We start from the raw sequence: 18,872 nt of genomic DNA, 5'->3' as shown, positions 1-18,872 counted from the left end.
CAGGCCTGAGCCACCGCTCCTGGCCAGAACATAATTTTCAAAGTCTTTCTCTTGAACATTAAGCTTTTCATAATTCTGGGGATAAAAATATGAAGTCATGATGACTTAAGTGCACAATGAAATTTTCCCCAAAGAGGTAATTCTCAGGAGGTCCAGTACCAGACATGAGACTTCCATGTCCTTAACAGACTTCCAAGTGAAATTCCCAATTGTGCTTATTTATTTCTTTATTGTTGTTCACGAGTAGGAAGTGTGAACTACTCAAGAAGTAATTATTCAGCTCAACTTGATAACTAAAGACGAAACTCAGTAACTGTGCATTACTTTTTTGAGAGACTCCTGCCTTTTCTCCGCTGTGTTGCAAGGTGGCAGCCCCATTTCCTGCCTGAGATTCCTAGGGATTACATAAATTGTTTTCCAGCGAGATCATAGGATTAAGCAAAACAACAGAAGGACCTGCACTCCACTGTAAAGGAGCTCAGGATCTAAGAGGAATCTAATGGAAAAGCTTCTGTTGGTCTCCTGCCATCGCCAGTGAATGAGATGACTGCTTCAGTCCCATGGGTGAACAGGTGTAGGAACTGGTAACCTCAAGAGTTTTTTTTGTTTTTGTTTTTTTTTTATCTGGCTCTGATGGGATGATTGCAGCTTCTGGCTCAAATGACTCCCTTCTTCAGTTTCAAACAAAGCAGTCAATTAGGTCAGGTATTGTGAACACAATGGAGAATTCTGATGCCTGCAGCCTTTGGAACAAAGGCCTTTTGTTACAGTGATTCTGACTGGTTTAGCGGCTGGGAGAGGTTTCCTGGCAGATTTGCAACTTTTTTCTCCCTTGCCCTGGGTGGATTCATTTTCTGAAATATCATGTATATTTTTTGGTAATAAGAAATTTATTTGGTTTTAATTATTAGCAGTGATGAATTTACTTCAAGAGATTCAAATTATCTCTCCACCTCACCCCAGTACTGCCATCCCTTCCCCTAACACTCTCTCCCTTTGATCAGTTTGGTCTGGGAGCGAGCAGTGGGCACCTGTCCAGGTTGGATGGAGGTGTCCTGGGTGGCACACACTTCGCTGAGGCTTTTGCAAAAGGTAGATGCTCCCAACAGAGAGGTATTAGATAAGGCTAGCTATACCTGATTTTAGAGGGGATAGGTGACAGAATAATGTATGAAGAAAGCAAAGGCTGAAGATCAGTTAGATGGGTGGACAAGAATAAATAGAGAGTATAAGTCTCAGCAAACAGCCAGAGCTGAGAGCCACATGCTGTTCTGTGAATGAGTGAAATAAATGGAGTTTTTGTGAAAAAATGCATCGAAGGGAATTGGGGATATTTGGCACAAAAGAAGGAGCAAGAAATCCTCTTCTGTTAAGAAACCTGTTGTTACTTGGATATACATATTATCAGAGACAAGATATCTGGCATTCTCAAATGTTAACTTCTTGCAAAAATAGATCTTATGTTAATATGTTCATTTTGGTTTTGTTGGAGGGATCAAACCTAAGGAGTGATTTTGTTTGTTAGGTTGTTTTTTTGTCAGTGGACTCTTGTGCATTTCAGCGATCATTCCCATGTTTCTCTTTTTGTTTTTAGTTATGTTCTCTTATTTTTTCCATAGTGTCCCAAAGTTTACGCAAGACTACCCGGGAACCTCTTACCCGAGATCCTGTTAAACGTACGTTGTCATTGTCATTCACCTGAGGGAAGGGAAGAGGGGAGGAGGATGCTGCTTGGTTCACATAACTCCAGCATCATCACCTTCTTTGCATGGTTTTGTATTTCTTGAGCACCTGTCTTAGTAAAATGTTTCTTCCCATTACCTTGCTTATAATTACATCTCATTTTTGCCAGACAGCTTGAGATGTCGGGCTAAGAACATCATTGACCAAGTTTCTTCTGTTTCTGACCAATTTCCTTTTTATTTAGTCCGGTTTTATTGAATATTATAGGGACAACATCATTGTATTGTATTTGCCATTAACTATTTTATTTCCTAAAAGCTATCAGTGTAACTGAGAGCAGGCTCCGCTTCTTACTGCTTGCAGAACCGAAGAACAAGGGCTAGGTGCAGTGGAAGGAAAGTGACTTTACTTTGCAAAACTAGCAGTGGGGAAATGGTCCAGGCTCTTGCGTTAAAGCAACCATCTCAAATTTTGGATTAAAAAACAAAGGCTTAAAAAGGGAAGCTTGGAATGCAGGGCATGAAGGAGGGGTGAGGAGGTGCTGCTATACGGGACTTGTTCCAAAGACTTGAGTTATTATCCAGTTCGGTAAGTGGGCTGGTGCATCCCAGGCACAATCGGGTTGTAAATTAACTGCAGCCTTGAGGTGATCTCCTGATGAGGGAGAATTCTGCAGGTGCCTAACTCAGTCAGTGGAAGTTCTAAGCAAGCATTAATAATTTTAATAAGAATTATAAGCGTAATTAGATAAGGGGAGCGCTGTGCCGGGAGTGCCTAGTGGGAAGAAAGAGAGCAAAGGTTACCATTTCCTTACTAAAACTGGAAGGAAAAGAAAGGAAGAAAGAAAGATCTTTAAAATAGAGTACTCAGTTACATCAAGATGCCATGATTTAACAAGAGACTATAATGCATGAGTAACTTGTTTCCTCAGAAAAAATACTTAATATTCATGTATCGTAGTACATGGGCTAATTCGTATGCACAGATTTCAATTATTTGTGTTGTAAGACCCGGTTTCAACTTCATGAAGGGTCACTTTTAGACATTAGGAACCCCTCTTTCTCCTCTCCCGGAAGACATAGTGGTAGGTTAGAGGTTCTCAACTTCTGACTAGGAAGTAGAGAAAGAGCCTTCTATAAAGAAATGCATTGTCCTGTCACTGCAGGCCTTTAGTGTCTTATGTTTTGTTTTTATTTCAGTTGTACCATCAGCCTAACTTAGTTTTAAAACGTGGTTTTAGTATTCATATTTGAATTTGGATTCCATCCAGAAATAGATTTATCCAGTGTTAGCTTAGGGATGATCTATACCATTTATGCTTATGATTGCTGGAAGAAGAGACACAATTTCAGTTGTAGCTTAGATATTTTATAATTAAAATTAGCATTTATGTACATTATCCTGAAAAAAAAAAAGAAAACCCTCATCTCAAAATTGATGAAGCCAGTTATCTTTTTCAAAGATGATAAATTATAGACGGGTGATTATGTATTTTAAAAAAGATTGCATCCTAAACTGGAAAGCTTTTTAATGGCCTCCATAAAATATTCAGAATAATTCACGTTATGTATGACTTTTGAAGGATGTGGTTTGTACTGCTGCAATGTACACATTTCTTTTGCTATTGTGAAAAAAGGGTTTTTCTCTAAAAACAGTGTAAGTACAGCGAGTGGGTTGACACAGACTAGGAAAAAGCTCTAGCCCGTCCACTGTAGTATTGATAATACATAGGTACGCATGGTAAGTTGTATTGTACCAAGCGTTTTCACAGATCATTTATTTTTCTTCAGAACACTTTGTGGGCGTTTTCCTCATTCCTTTTGTACATATGAGAAAAAATGAGGCTTCAAGAGCCTAGTGACTTGTCCCAAGCCATCGAACATGGCAGGACCAGGCTTGAAACCCAAATGACATTTTGGCTGCACTCCACACCAAATGGCTAAGCATTTGGTTCTGACATTGTTTTGCAGGTTGGTAAAATCACATTTGCGATTCAGAAGCACATTTTAAGAATACAGCAAACAGTGAAAAGAGGATGAAGAATGTTAGCGTTTTTTCCTAAATGCCATGAATATAGCACGCATCAGTAAATCAAATGTCTTTCCCATTCTTTTACAAAACTGATTATTTTTCTCTTAAGTTTCATTTTAGCATTTATAAGAATTCTATTTTTCCATTTTTAATAACTGATGGAAACAAGCATCATTGTTGGATAAATTTATTTTCATGCAGTACACATAACTACCACTTTCATCATCCGCCATTCCAAACAGATACTGAAAGTCTCTTTTGTAATTTTCTCCTTCCCAGTAATTTTCTTCATCTACTTGCAGTGTGTTTGGGATCCTGACACCTTTCCATTCTAGGAAGATGAAGTGATTTGGGCAGCTATATTTTCTTGTCTACCTACAGAGACTATTCAATCACAGCAAGTGAGGGGTTTAGCAGCACTAGTACCAACAGACAAGGAAGAAAACATATAATTTCTAGTTATTTATAGCCTGTGCAGCTATGTGGTCTTATTTATAGCAAACTGCACATTTGATTTGAAAAAGTCATGGTCATCTGGAGGTCAGATGCAGATGGCAGACTCAATTCAGAGCAAAGGAGCTGAACTAGAAGGTAAGCAAGCCTGTTAGACTGGGCACTTGGACTTGACTTTGCTCCTTCATCAATCTAGGGCTAATTGGGTGATATTTCTGCACAAAGGTGGTTGGTTTTACAGGTTGCTCAGTCTAAGCTGCTTCTAGGCAAATAATAAATGTGAAAGGAGATAGAAAAAGCTCTTCAGTTGAACTGATGTAAGATTACACTTAGGGAGAAAATGTATGATGGTCTGCATTATAAAAACAATAATTTGCCACAAATCAAGCATTTCTAGGTTTCAAACTTTTGTCATAAAAACTGATTTTGAGCATTGCAATTTTAGGGACATATTTTATTGTTGTTGTTATTGTAAATGAAAATCTAAACTACAAATATAAGGCTGAGAGCTTTCATTTTATTCATGAACATAGGAATTCAAATCATTAAAAAAAATCCTTTCTCATTTGGGATAAAGAGTCTTATAGCTGAGTTAATTTCTGACATTAGTTTTGCACTTGCCCATTTGGGTTTAGGACAGTGCAAAAGTTTAACATTTAACCTTCAAAATGTAGTATTTGTAAACAATACAATTATATAAATATTTGTTGATTCATTTATATTTCAAATATGAGAGTGTGACCATTTTTTCTAGTGTTGTCTCCATCAGATTGGTTCCCAAAAGGCAAACAGACCAACTTCTTAATGGCATTTAATCTCTCAAAGAGCATCATGCTGATTTTCAGTCAGCAGATTGCACCCTGTGATCTGGCCAAAGTGTGACCCATCTCTGGCTCCTTCATTTGCACTGACATGTGGTACAAACAACTAAACCAAGGTTCTTCAACCACAGCACTATTGACATTTTGATCCAGATAATTATTTTAGGAGTCTGTCCTATGCATACAGAGCGTTTAGCAGCATCCCTGACCCCTACCCACTAAATGCCATTAACACAACTCCAGCTGTGATAACTAAAAATGTCTCTAGACTTTGCTAAATGTGCCCGGGGGAATCACATTCTGGTTGAGAATCCTGTTCTGGAGTAGTAGTTTCCCCACGTCTGACTCAGAGATAGAACTATCCTGGTGTAAACAGGTGTACTTTCCACAAATTTGGGGGCATGTTGAAATGTTAGAATGTCAGTATCCTCTGATTCTCGACAGACGTTTGAAATTGAATTTGTTAGACTAATGTCCAAGCTCTCAATATTTGCAAGATAAGGTGGAAGTTGCTGTTGCTGTTCTGACTATAGTATTGAAGATCTCGTAGTTTTTCTGCTCGAATGTAAGCTACTGTGGCAGCAGAAGAGAAACCAGCAAACCCCTTAGTTGGAAGTCCATGGTTCACCTATGCCCCACCGTTTCTCCTGTCTGTTTCATCTTAGTTTCCTAGAATCCCAGGATATGCTGGAGCATAACCATCTGTAGAGATGCCCTATAGTTTTGCTACACAGGTTATTTGTACTTTAGGATTATGTTTATGGCCTTAGGGTGTGTACAGAGCTATAGATCTGACCCCATGCAGGATTGAGGGAGGGAAAAATACTGATTTCTAGGCACATCAAAATGGTCCAGATGACATGAAGCAGACTGGTACACTTCCAGAGAATATGAAAAAAATTGGAACTTAACAAATCAGGTCCCAAGTTCCCTCCCCAAGAACCATCCCCAAGTTCCATCCCCAAGAACCATTCCCAAGTTCCAAGTTTGTTGCTGCAGAAGCTCATAATTTGCAAATCGTAGATAACTCACCATGCAGCCTTTGAATGGAATATGCCACCTTAACCCCAGGGTCGTTGTAAAGACAGGAGCCATAGACAGAAGTCTGAATGCCTAGGCCATTTAATCTTTGGCCAAATTCGAACTATTGTTCTTAATCACAGTATTCTTGTTCTTTTCACTGTGCAGTAGCAAATATTAGTTCCCATTAGTACATTCTGCAATACCATTGGAACTAAAACTGCCAAATTAGATTGGACAACCTGGGCTTACACTTTGCTCCCCAACCAACCTAGGGAGGGAGAACAATTAAAGCATTAAAAGATGTGATGGTGAATTAAACTATATGTCACATCATTGCCAGTAAATTCTATCAGATTAACAAGTGTGAAAAGCCAAATCTTTGGTTTCTGGAAATGCTTAGATGAGAAAAATGATTTTTTCCTCAAAGCCATAATAATTAGAGATGACCCTAAAATTTAAAGGAACTGGATTGCTTAGCAGCTCAGCTTTTTTTTTTTTTTTTTGAGACGGTCTGTCGCCTAGGCTGGAGTACAGTGGCACGATCTCGGCTCACGGCAAGCTCTGCCTCCCGGGTTCACGCCATTCTCCTGCCTCAGCCTCCTGAGCAGCTGGGACTACAGGTGCCCACCACTGCGCCTGGCTAATTTTTTGAAGTTTTAGTAGAGACAGGGTTTCACCGTGTTAGCCAGGATGGTCTCGATCTCCTGACCTCGTGATCTGCCCGCCTCGGCCTCCCAAAGTGCTGGGATTACAGACGTGAGCCACTGCACCCGGCCCAGCTCAGCATTTTTTAAAAAGAAGGGCCATTTACTTTGAATACAAGTTAAATATCTCTTCTCTGAAATGCTTGGGACCAGAGGTGCTTCAGATTTTGGATTTGGGAATGTTGATGTATTCATGATGAGATAACATGAAATTCATTTATGTTTTATGTACACCTTGTACAAAAGTCTGAAGGTAATTTTATACTTTTTTTTTTTCTTTTTTTTTTTTTTGAGACAGTCTCGCTCTGTTGCCCAGGCTGGAGTACAGTGGCGTGAACTTGGCTCACTGCAACCTCTGCCTCCTAGGTTCGAGATGCCCCTGCCTCAGCCTCTCAGGGGAAGCTGTAATCACAGGCACCTGCCACCACACACAGCTAATTTTTGTGTTTTTTAGTAGAGATAGGATTTCACCATGTTGGCCAGGCTGGTCTTGAACTCCTGACCTGAAGTGATCCACCAGCCTCGGCCTCCCCAAGTACTTTGATTACAGGCATGAGCCACCATGCTTGGCCTTATACAGTATTTTTGCTAATTTTGTTCATGAAACAAAGTTTGTGTACATTGCACTGTGAGAGAACAAAGGTGTTGCTACTCAAAAAAGATCAGATTTTGGAGCATTTCGGATTTTCAGATTAGGGATGTTCTACCTGTGGTAAAAGAATGCTCGTTATTTATGTGGTCTGTTGTTTAGCTATTTGCCAGAAGAGGGTAAGTAGATAGTTTAATAAAGCAGTCAGCAAATATTTTTCATACAAGGCCATATTATAGATTTTAGGCTTTGTAGGTCATGCAGTTTGTCATAACTACTTAACTCTGCAGTGGTAGCATGAAAGCAACAATAGACAATAAGTAAACAAATACACAAGGATGTGTTCCAATAATACTACTTTTATAAAGGTAGCCAGTAGCCAGGTGCAGTGGCTCACGCCTGTAATCCCAGCAGTTTGGGAGGCCAAGGCAGGCAGATCACCTGAGGTCAGGAGTTCGAGACCAGCCTCGCCAACATGGTAAAACCCCATCTCTACTAAAAATACAAAAATTAGTGGATGTGGTGGTGCGCGCCTATAATCCCAGCTACTCGGGAGGCTGAGGCAGGAGAATCACTTGAACCCAGGAGGCGGAGGTTGCAGTGAGCCGAGATCGCACCACTGCACTCCAGCCTGGGGGACAAGAGCGAGACTCTATCTCAAGGGAAAAGAAAAAAAAAATGTAGCCAGCAAGCCGATCCTTGGTTTAATACAGCAGGTTTTTTTATTTTAATTTTAATTTTTTTTCCAATAGCTTTGGGGGTACAAGTGGCTTTCGGTTACGTGGATGAAGTGTATGATGGTGATGTCTGAGAGTTTAGTGTCCCCATTAACTGAGTAGTGTACATTGTACCCAATATGTAGTTTTTTATCCCTCACCTCCTTCCCACTCACCCTCATTCTGAGTCTCCAATGTCCATTATGCTACTCTGCATGCCTTTCCATAATCATAGCTTAGCTCCCAATTTATAAGTGAATACATACTGTGTTTCCATTCCTGATTACTTCACTTAGAATAATGGCCTCCAGCTCCATCCAAATTGCTGCAAAAGACTTTTATTTTGTGATTTTTGTGGCCCAGTAGTATTCCATGGAGTATATATACCACATTTTCTTTATCACTCATTGGGCGATGGGCCCTTAGGTTGGTTCCATATCTTTGCAATTGTGAACTGTGCAGCAGTTATTTTGGAGTCCAGGATGTGCTAGGCCAGGTATTTTGAGGGACACCAGCAAAGGAATCTGAGTACTGGCTTTCAATAACTTGATAATTTTATTGATGAAATGAGACCCAGATATGTCATAGAAATAAATAACAATATAAAGTAAAATATACAAGTGTGGGAGAAGATTGCTCTGAAAGTCTGGGGTAAAATGAAATCAACTTTATCCTTAAGACCCCCATAGAGGTTAACAGTTCCATCTGCTTTTACTGCTACTATTTATATGAAAGTGGACAATATTGAAGATTGTGACTTTTTGAACTCATCTATTGAGTGTTGAGCAGCTATGACAGATTATTTCTTTATGTGCCTCCATTAATGAAGTCAAGAATAGCTTCTGACAAATTGACAAAAAACAATACCCTAAGGTTAACCCATTCTGAATGCCAGTTATTATTGCTATTGCTTCACGTATATTTTTTAGATTCATACTTGAGGTTGCTTTTAAGTTTTAGTGTGTGGTGCTGAATAGAGAATAGACGTTAATAAAAAATAACGCCAGCATTCATTCTTTCACATTCAGTTCATATATTTGAAAAAATTCCCATGTCAGTATGTGTCCATGGACATGAAAAAGAAATGTAGCTTGACTAGAGTAAACACATCATAGATTACATTTGTATTACCTTATGTCCACACGTTGCATTGATAGTGTTCTCCACCAACTATGATTGCACTGGCTGTAAAATTATAATACAGGGGCTTATTAGGGGGAGAATGCCTTTGTTTCTTCTTCTTGTTGTTGTTATTTTGTTTTTAAAAGAGTCTGATATTACACCGGAGGATCACAAACTGTATTTTCTTGTTATAAATGGCTCTTCTATCTTGGACTTAGTGGGTAGGATAAATATTTGAATTTAGAATGCGTTAGGAGTTTTAGCTATTTTAAAATTAGAAAAATGGAGAGACACTTTTTTTTTAAGTTGGGGTGGCACTCGGAAAGCTCTACCATGTTTCAAGATTAAATTTTCACATAAACGCTAACAGGTTTCTATTTCACCCATATATAAATGATCCCCCTTGTCTCCTCTCCTAAATTATAGCCATCTCAAGTGACAACCTTGCTAGGTCTGTATCAAATAGCATTTTCAATGATAAGGCAATGATTTATATAGGTCTTAATTTGTTTTAATCTTCTGTTATCAGTGCTATAGAGATAAATTGCTTTTCTGCTGATGAAAGGAGACTAAACCAATTTTCTTGTTAGAATCTAACATTAATATATCGACTGAATGCCATTCATAAGCCTTTGTTTAGGGAAGCATTGGGCCCTCTGGCCTGTTGGAGGTGGCCATGGTCATTGCTGTTTGAAGGTGGGTTGTTTTCTCTTTTGTGTCCTGAGCCCATTGTGACTGTAAAACTGTGTGTCACCCCAGAGACTGAGGAAACAAATGAATATCAAAATGATAGGGGCAATCTTTCCCAGTGTCTTTAATTTTGACCCCACATTCTTGTTTGAATGTGAAATACCACATTAGTATGAATATGAAAGGGAGTACTCTGCAGCGATTATAAAATCGGAACTAAAATGAAGTAAATCGGTGCGTGTGCAGTTCAACTTATTAGATTATCTTCTGAGGAGTCTTCATACAGGCTAGGAGAGTGATTTCTGCCTCGTCCTGAAGATGTTAGCAGGTTTCACCCAGTTTTGAAGTAACTTCCCTTCAAATGGTAACAATTTTCTCAGAGGAAGCACAGGTATGGAAATGTTTCATTGCTGTCTTGGCGCCAGTGATGGAGGAGCATTTTGTGACAGGAACGTTGCATGCAGCATCAGCGTTCGTGAATAAACTGAAAGCTAACCTGCCATTTTACTTCGCCCCAGAAAACAGAGCTCTGGCAGGTATTGAGAATAGATTACAGTGTGAAGTGGCAGTATTGTGACAAGCATCCATGTATCAGTATTAAAATCGAAAGGAGCCCTCACGCACATGTGGAAGCAGTTTCTCCCGTTTTCATACTCAGTTCCCTGAGGTAACAGCATTTTGGTGTGAGAGAAAGAAGGGAATCTGACCATTCTCGTGTGGGAAGGGGGCTGAGGACAACAACTTCCTATGACAGCCACCCCGCTCCAAGCCACCGTCATCTTCATCTTTGTCTTCTTTTTTTTTTTTTTTTTTTTTTTTTTTTGAGACAGAGTTTCGCCCAGGCTGGAGTGCAGTGGCACAATGTTGGCTCACCACAACCTCCGCCTCCCTGGTTCAAGCGATTCTCCTGCCTCAGCCTCTCGAGTGGCTGGGATTACAGGCGCCGCCACCATGCCCAGCTAATTGTAGTATTGTTAGTAGAGATAGGGTTGCTCCATGTTGGTCAGGCTGGTCTCAAACTCCCGACCTCAGGTGATCCGCCCACCTCAGCCTCCCGAAGTGCTGGGATTACAGGCGTGAGCCACTGCACCCAGCTTGTCTTCTCCTCTTAAAAGATCTTCCTTCTGCTGTTGTCCCATAGCAGCCAGAGTGATCCTTCAACAAAACACCCCATCACATATACTCCCCCTCAAACAGCCCACACTGGTCCTTCAGAATCCTTACTGTGGCTTCAAGGTTGTACATGATATCCCCCATCTCTTCCCTGCCTCTCCCACTACTTCCTCTGTTGCTTCTTCAGCTCTGGCCATGCGGGTCTCGTGGAATTTGCCAGCCAGCCTCAACTCTTAGGGCTTCCAGGCTAGTTTTGTCATCTGCCTGCCATGTTCTTCCGGCAGCCAGCTGGGAAGATCTGAATGTCACCTCTTCACTTAAGACTCTGCCTGGTCATTTACTTACTGAGGTCTACCTTTCCCCTCTCCCCTCAGCTCTCCCAGTCCTTCTGAACTCTGCTCTATTTTTCTTTTTCCTCTTTTTCTCCATAATACAAATCACATATTAACAGTATGACTTACTGGCTTTTTAAAAAGTCTTGCAGTAATTGTTTCTGTCCCTAGAATATAATGCCACCAGGACCAGGGCCTTCATGTTTTTCTCATTGGTTTCTCCCATGTGCCTCACATATAGTAAGGGCTATAATGTTGGCGGGCTGGAGAAATAAAAAAATGAACAGGCTCACTAAAGGCAGGATAGTTTGTCCACGTCAGAGCTGCTGTCTCAGCCGCTTTGATACCTCTGACTTCCCACTGTGGGAAAGAATAAGGATGTGGCTTATGTAGAAGGCGTAAGTCATCCAGAGTACCACTGTATATTTGGAAGCAAATGTTCACCTTGAAGCAGTAATGCACTGGGAATTGGAACTGCTTTTGCAGTTAGATTTTTTCATTTGTTATGAGTGTTTAGATACACATGATCACTATTAAAAGGAAGGGAGGTAATAGCCTGCCATGGTCTACAAGGCTGTGTTAGGAGACTAAAATAAAATAAATACAAAGGTCATTTAAAAAGTTAAAAGCTTGTGAATGTGATGTTGGTAGTGCTGCTAACGTCTAGGCATCTAGAGGTCAAAACCTAGAGCTAAGGATATTGACCCCTGAGTTTTGTCTCATTTTAAGTCGTTTTCCGCGGAAAGGGGAACATACCCAGCCAGCTTGCTTGCAGAAGGCATGAGTGACCAGGTTGGCGGAGGGGCCTAAGGCCAGAACGTCCTCCGTATTCCATCCTCCATATTCCAGCACTGTGGGCTCTTTTCACTTGATCCCTGCTTTATGACCCAACTTCTGTTGAAGGTCATTTGCCAGATAGTGTTTGGGGCAGGAACAGCTGTTTCATAGAAAACAAGCCATCGTAACAAAGCATATGTTGTTTAGCCAAGTTGTGTTGCTCATTAACAAAACAAAACAACAAAAACCCTTTCCAGTGCCCCAGCATGTGGATGGATTAGCCCTTTACTGCCCTAAAATTAGCTTTACAGCCTTTTTATGGTTTACCCAATCTTAAGAAACTTTATTTGTGTGTGTTTAGGGATGCAAATAAGTATGTTTAATGGCAGTGTTTTGCCTCTACACAATAAAATAGGGTAATTTTTTCTTCCCATGTATTAAACGAGAACACATAGAAGATGCCTAGCATGGAGGACTCTAATGAAAAGAGGCTGTTATTCATTTGACCAACATGGAAATCTAGCCTGTAGTTAGTTAGTTAGTTTGTTGGTTTTTTGAGACGGAGTTCTGCTCTTGTTGCCCAGGCTGGAGTGCAGTGGCGCGATCTCAGCTCACCGCAACCTCCACCTCCCAGGTTCAAGTGATTCTCCTGCCTCAGCCTCCCGAGTAGCTGGGACTACAGGCGTGCGCCACCAAGCCTGGCTAATTGTTTTTTTTTTTTTTTTTTTTTTTTTTTTTTTTTTTTTTAAGTAGAGACAGGGTTTCTCTGTGTTAATCTGGCAGGTCTCAAACTTCCAACCTCAGGTGATCCGCCCACCTTGGCCTCCCAAAGTGCTGGGATTACAGGCATGAGCCACCGCACCCGGCCGAAATCCTAGCCTTTATCAGACGTTCTGTGGAACCTCATAGGTCTGTGAGCAGGATAAACTGCTCTGTGATAGTTAAAAATGCAAAACAGAAATAAACCCTCCCAAAGCCAGTTTGTTTCCACTTTCTAAGTGGTGACAGTGACCTGTGTTTTAAGTACCTTAAATATATCAGTGACCTGCTGATAGACAGCTTCCTGTTCCCTCTGTGTCTTGTGACGTCCTGTGACATCCTGACATTCCTTGAGCCCCACTCCCTTCCCAAAAGGAAGTACCTTGATGGGTGAGGACATAGGGCACACGTGTCTCCGGCCTTCTGTGGACGTAATCACAAAATGGTAGTCAGTCCTATGAATTTAATCTCTTTAGGACATAAGGATATTCACGAAATAGAAGGCGAGCTCTCTGGACATACTCCACCGTAAAATTGCTCTCTCCTTCCTCCTCAGCAGCTGCAGAGCAGTAGTCATAAACTATTAAATTCATTTAACAATATCAGCATATGTTATCCTTCTCCGCTTGACTAGACAGTAATCTGGTTTGCTGGTTGATATGAATATAGGATAATTTCACACTAATTGAGATGGGGGATTGTATGAATGGCTGAAAAAATAAAAATTTGAGTTACAGATTAAAAGAGACACAGCTTCCTCAACTATGGGAAGTAACTGGACCGTTAACAAACATTTACTTGAAGAGAAATTGTATTGCTCAGGGTTCTCCAGAGAAACAGGACCAATAGGTATATACGTATAGGAAGAGATTGATTATGCAGAATTGGCTCACACAACGATTATGGAGGCTAAGTTCCATGATCTGTTATCTGCAAGTTGGAGACCCAGGAGAGCTGGTGGTATGACTTAGTCCGAATCTAAAGGCCTGAGAACCAGGGAAGACAATGGTGTACATTTCAGGCCAGGGGCAAGAGAAGACCAATATCCTGGCTCAGGCAGCCAGGAAATAAAAAGGATGAACTGCTCCATCCTCTGCCCTTTTGATTTCAGACCCTCAGCAGATTGGGTGATGCCTGCCCATGTTGAAGAGGGTGATTTACTTTACTGAGTGCACCAGTTCCAATGCTAATCTCATCCAGAAGCACCCTCACAAACACACTCAGAAACAATGCTTAATCTGGGCACCCTGTAGCCCAATGAAGTTGGCAGGGAAAATTAATTACCACAGAAGTATTTCTGGATTCAATGGAATAAATTGGTAGTATAGTATTCGTATTTATTTCCGTGTGCCTAAAAAGAAGATTTTTATCCTTTTAAATATCCTCAGTCGTATTAAACATACCGCACATTCACGTTCCATAGTTATTCTCTTATTATATTGCTACATGCATTTCTACTTAGGCCAGTGTGATTATAGTGATTCAGATTATAGTGTCTATCTTCTTTCCTTTATACAGTAGACAGTGTTTGCAAACCATAGGAGCTGAAAAAACTTCCTTCTTACATAGTAAGTTTTATGATTCTAGTTTTCCAAAGGGGTGCTTATGTTATAGTTACAACAGTTACAGCCAGATGACTATCTTCATCAGGGAATATAACCCCAAATATTTATACATTTTCATTTGTTTCAAACATAAAATACGGTGTGCCTAAACATGTCATTCTGCCAGATTGGGCTATGCAAAATAATGTTATTGTTTTGTTTTCTGCTTTTACTTTAACTTGTTCTCATTTGAGCTCTACCAGTTAAGGTGAGAAAATGACTGAAGCAGGGGAAACATTTTGAATGCTAAATACCACGTTCATTCCAAGTTGGGATTCATTGACTTAATGATTAAGTTAAAAAAAACTACTTGCATACTGGTTTGCTTGAAGCAATGGAGAAAAACATTTACCTTTTTTTCGAAAAGGATGTAATATTCAAAATTATTGTTTCGATCTTACAAATTAACAATGTACTTATTTTTGATACTTTCGACCTTTTTTATGTGGGCTACCCCTAACATTTTTTGAAAAATACATATTACTTTTCCTGTAGGTTGCACTCTGTGATCCTGTGTGTAATTCATTTTCAGTGGTTCTATTTTGTTTTTTGTTAATGTTTATATTTTCTTTTGGGTTTTTTTCCTCAATTTTTAAATTTGTCCTTTTCTTTTTTCTTTCTTTCTTTATTATTGCGCCCTCCTACCAAAACATTTTCAGTGGCTTTGAATAAAAGTAGCAGAACTTTCCCTTGGTTAGCATTAGCTCTAAGATTTGAGCAGGATGTAATAAGCAGAGGAGGAGGCAAGGCCGCTAATATGTATGAGCTCTGCTGCGTGTCACCCTGTCTGCCAGATGACTTACATGTGGTATGGTATCTCATTTTCCCAGCACTCCTATCATATCGTGTGGCATGTTATCACCACTTGATAAAGAAACTGGAACATGGAGTGCTTAAGTTTCCTGCCCCAGGTCACAGCCGATCTGAAAAAGAAATGGAATTCAAATCCAAATGTGCTTAATTGCAAAGCCCCCACATGGCTCTTTCCTTCCTTCCTTCTCCCTGTTGCTGCCAATGTGAGAAGGAACACCACTCCCTCATTTGCTACAGAGAAGATAGGGGCAGCTGTGTAAAGGCACCAGGAATATGCCCTGCCTCCTTCCTTCCACTTGAAAGCAACATCTGGATAGACACTCAACTGCTTATATTTTTTGAAAAATGATTATTAATCAGGATTGAAGTGGAGGGAAAAAATCAAAACGAATGTTGCTCTTTAAAATGAAAGATACTGTTTAATTATTGAACAGCCTTCCGGTTTTAGTTAATATCTTTGAAGACTTTGGATTAAGATTCCAGACATTTTCTTGAAGGATGTAGAAAACGTATTTAACTTAAAGTTTAGTTTCAAAATGACTTAGCTATAAATTCTTCTCATTCAAGTCCTCTTTGAGGTATTATATCCCAAATGTAATACACAAGTATTAATAATTTGATAGGAATACTTGGAACATTCGTGATATTTGAATAACCTTTTGAATGAAACAATTGATTTGACCTAAAAAGATAGTGAAAACATCTCATTTCATTTTTTATGTTAAATATGCTTCTTCTTAAGTCAAAATCCTTTTTTCTTTTAAGCTCATAAATACTCTGAATTCTCACTAGTCATTACTAATCTTTTGGAAAATTGCTTCTATAGGTATTATAATTCACTTGGCTCATGAGTTAAGACATTTTTGTTTTATAGTGTACTCTTGAATTTTATAGGTATTTATGTTTTCACATAATATAGCAGTGTATGTTGCAGTTCAAATATTGCTTAGCAGTATTGGTTGAATTCAAAATAGAAATCACTTTTTGACAACTGGCATAATGAATTCATTGACTAGTGTCAAATTTGTGAAGGCAGAAAGGTCCTTTTGTGATTCAAAAATGTGTTTATTGATTTTTTTGTGTGTGGAGTTTCACATACTGTCTCATAAAGGTTGTCTTTGTAGTTAAGTTATCTAAAATACATCATACAATTTACCTTTTCTCTGGGGTGCAGTTATTCTACAACAGGCTAATTACAGTTATCTTTGGTTTCTGCAGGAGTCTGAATGTATGATATTGATGATATCATCATTTACTTTCAGAGTTGCAAAATATGAATTCAGGAAAGCATGGGGATTTGGAAAAACGTGTCTATCCAGCACCAACTGTTTTTGCTCTTTGCATGCTTGTTTCGTAAAGAACTCTAATACTATATTGCAAAGTGGACCATTTTAAAGATTTTTCCTTCATTCTGTACTTGGGAATGATGAAACACATCCTTACTGTGCTGCACAGTGTCTCATGGTGTTCTCTTAAACAGCATTAACGTCTTGTATGCGCTGCTTTACTAAATTCTCTGTTCCGAGAAATAACTGAAAATATGGCTTTCTTTTAAACAAGTGGATATTCTGTTGTTGGTGTTTTTTTGTTTTTTTGTTTTTTTCCTCAAACCTCCTTCTCTTCTACTTTATAGTTCCTACAACAGCAGCCAGTACCCCTGATGCCGTTGACAAGTACCTTGAGACACCTGGGGATGAGAATGAACACGCCCATTTCCAGAAAGCCAAAGAGAGACTTGAGGCCAAGCACCGAGAGAGAATGTCCCAGGTAAGTCTGGCACTTCCATCATTCAGCCCTACGATATCAGGAAACCTCAGTCTCCCCCACGGGCCTGCTGGCTTTATCAAGATCTTTAAAGATGCAGAGTTCTAATTTTAAATGTTTACTGTGTGGGCACAGTTTGTGAGTTTTTTGCATCCTCCATGAACATGCTGCCTAAGAAGGATCCAAGTATAGTTGGATTTTGTAAGCACAAATTAAATGGTGTCCATAACATTCTCTCTGGTGAAGAAAGGTACTTGGCATTATTATTCTGTATATATGTAGTACCTGTAATCAACATATTGTAAATTAAAATCCATCTAAGAGCATTTTTCTCTTTAGTAAAGATGAGTTTCTGTATTAAATCCCAGACTGTTATAATTGTGAACCTACCATTGTTTACAGTCTACAGAATCATAGAGACTTAAAACTGAGCTGAACCATAGTGATTATTTCATCTAGTCTCCTAAGTGATACATAATGGAATAGAGGTTCAAAGAGTGGCTTCCCATTTTAGCACAAAGCAAAATCAGTGAGCCAGAGACAACATTTAGAATCCAGGCCTTTCTTGCTCGTAGTACGGTACTGCTTTCACTATACTTTGCTGGGGGAAAAAAAAAAACCGTGGTTTGGTTTGGTTTGGTTTTTTTTTTTTTTTTAGCAGATCCTTAATTAAGCAAATTGAAAAATAACTTGTGTCTAAAACATGGCTAATCCATATATACTATCTATATTATCTATACTATCAACTACAATTTAAGCTATGTCTACTACCAGGCACTGGATGTTGTATTGGAGTTTGATAATACAGAGAATTTTAGCCCTTGCTCAGATTCCTCATTCATTCATTCAATCAACAAATATGGGCATATTATTTTCCAGTCACTTTTTCAATTTGTAGTCTACAAACCTGGGAGTGAATGTGGGGAAAAAAAAAAAAGTTGGACATATAAGTGAATGAATAAAGATCTCAGGTTAAAGTAAGCCATTCATTTTTAGTGTTAATATTCTGTGGCAAATATCAGAAGATAGGAGAAATTTTTGTCATACTTAGATACTTAAAAGGTCTGTTGAGAGACATTAAATGCAATTTATGAATGAGACTGCTGCATATTTTCTAAGACCATAGTCAGTCTTTAGTAGACAATTAATCTTGCTTTCCTGTAATTTCTGATCTGGGTCCCTGTTGACCCCAGAAGATTCCTCCCTGCCAGGGCCAAATGAATGGCCTCTGAGCATGTCTTGCACATGCAAACCAATCAGTCAAACGCTCCTAACTCCCAACCATATTCTTTACTTACCTCTTATACTCTGGGCCACTATACACCTGCTGTAATCACCCTAGAGCCGGGTACCGGACCACTAGGGAAAACCTCATGCCCCATCACCATTATTTGAACTAGTCAGTCCTAAACGTGCCTACCTGCTTCGCGCATTCTTTCCATGAAAACCACAGAGAGCTCTTGTTCATGTGTTCCCCTCCTGACCAACCCTGATGCTTCCCGTATGAGCCTGCTTGTAGTGGCATATACCGGCTTCTTGGGAGCTGTGAGTAACAAACTGTCTTTTCCATGATAATCATCTCCTGACCTCTTGGCCTCACGTGAATAATAAGAAAACCTACACTTGAAAACATATAACTAATAATGTATCTAGAAAGGTACAACACAGATACTGTGTTTTGGTTTGTTTTGTTTTTTTGTTGGTTTGTTTTGCCTTCAGATGAGTAACAATACTTGGATCTACTTTGGTATAATAACATAAAGAGGGAAAACGCCTTATAATCACTATACTTTTGGCTCTGGAATATAATGTGCAGTTCTAGTGGTTGCCCGTGATGAAAACCTAGCAGCGAATTGAACTAGAAAGCTAACCACAGGG

General features: G+C 39.5%; 1 protein-coding gene across 6 annotated transcripts in view; it reads left to right on the top strand.

Moving 5' to 3' along the window:
- The window catches only part of AP (amyloid beta precursor protein), a 291,200-nt gene that overhangs the window by 172,645 nt on the left and 99,683 nt on the right, over window positions 1-18,872 (top strand). For 4 of the 6 annotated variants that reach the window (XM_011726341.3, XM_011726340.3, XM_011726339.3 and 1 more), the window contains one exon: window positions 16,864-16,997. In XM_011726341.3, coding sequence (XP_011724643.1) covers window positions 16,864-16,997 — 134 coding nt within the window. Of the gene's footprint in view, window positions 1-1,619; window positions 1,677-16,863; window positions 16,998-18,872 lie in introns of all 6 variants that reach the window. The other 2 variants (XM_011726336.3, XM_011726335.3) reach the window with 1 other exon arrangement.

This window comes from Macaca nemestrina, chromosome 4 (genome assembly GCF_043159975.1).
Source record: "Macaca nemestrina isolate mMacNem1 chromosome 4, mMacNem.hap1, whole genome shotgun sequence".
Taxonomy (NCBI): domain Eukaryota; kingdom Metazoa; phylum Chordata; class Mammalia; order Primates; family Cercopithecidae; genus Macaca; species Macaca nemestrina.
This window is presented reverse-complemented; position numbering and strand designations above follow the sequence as displayed.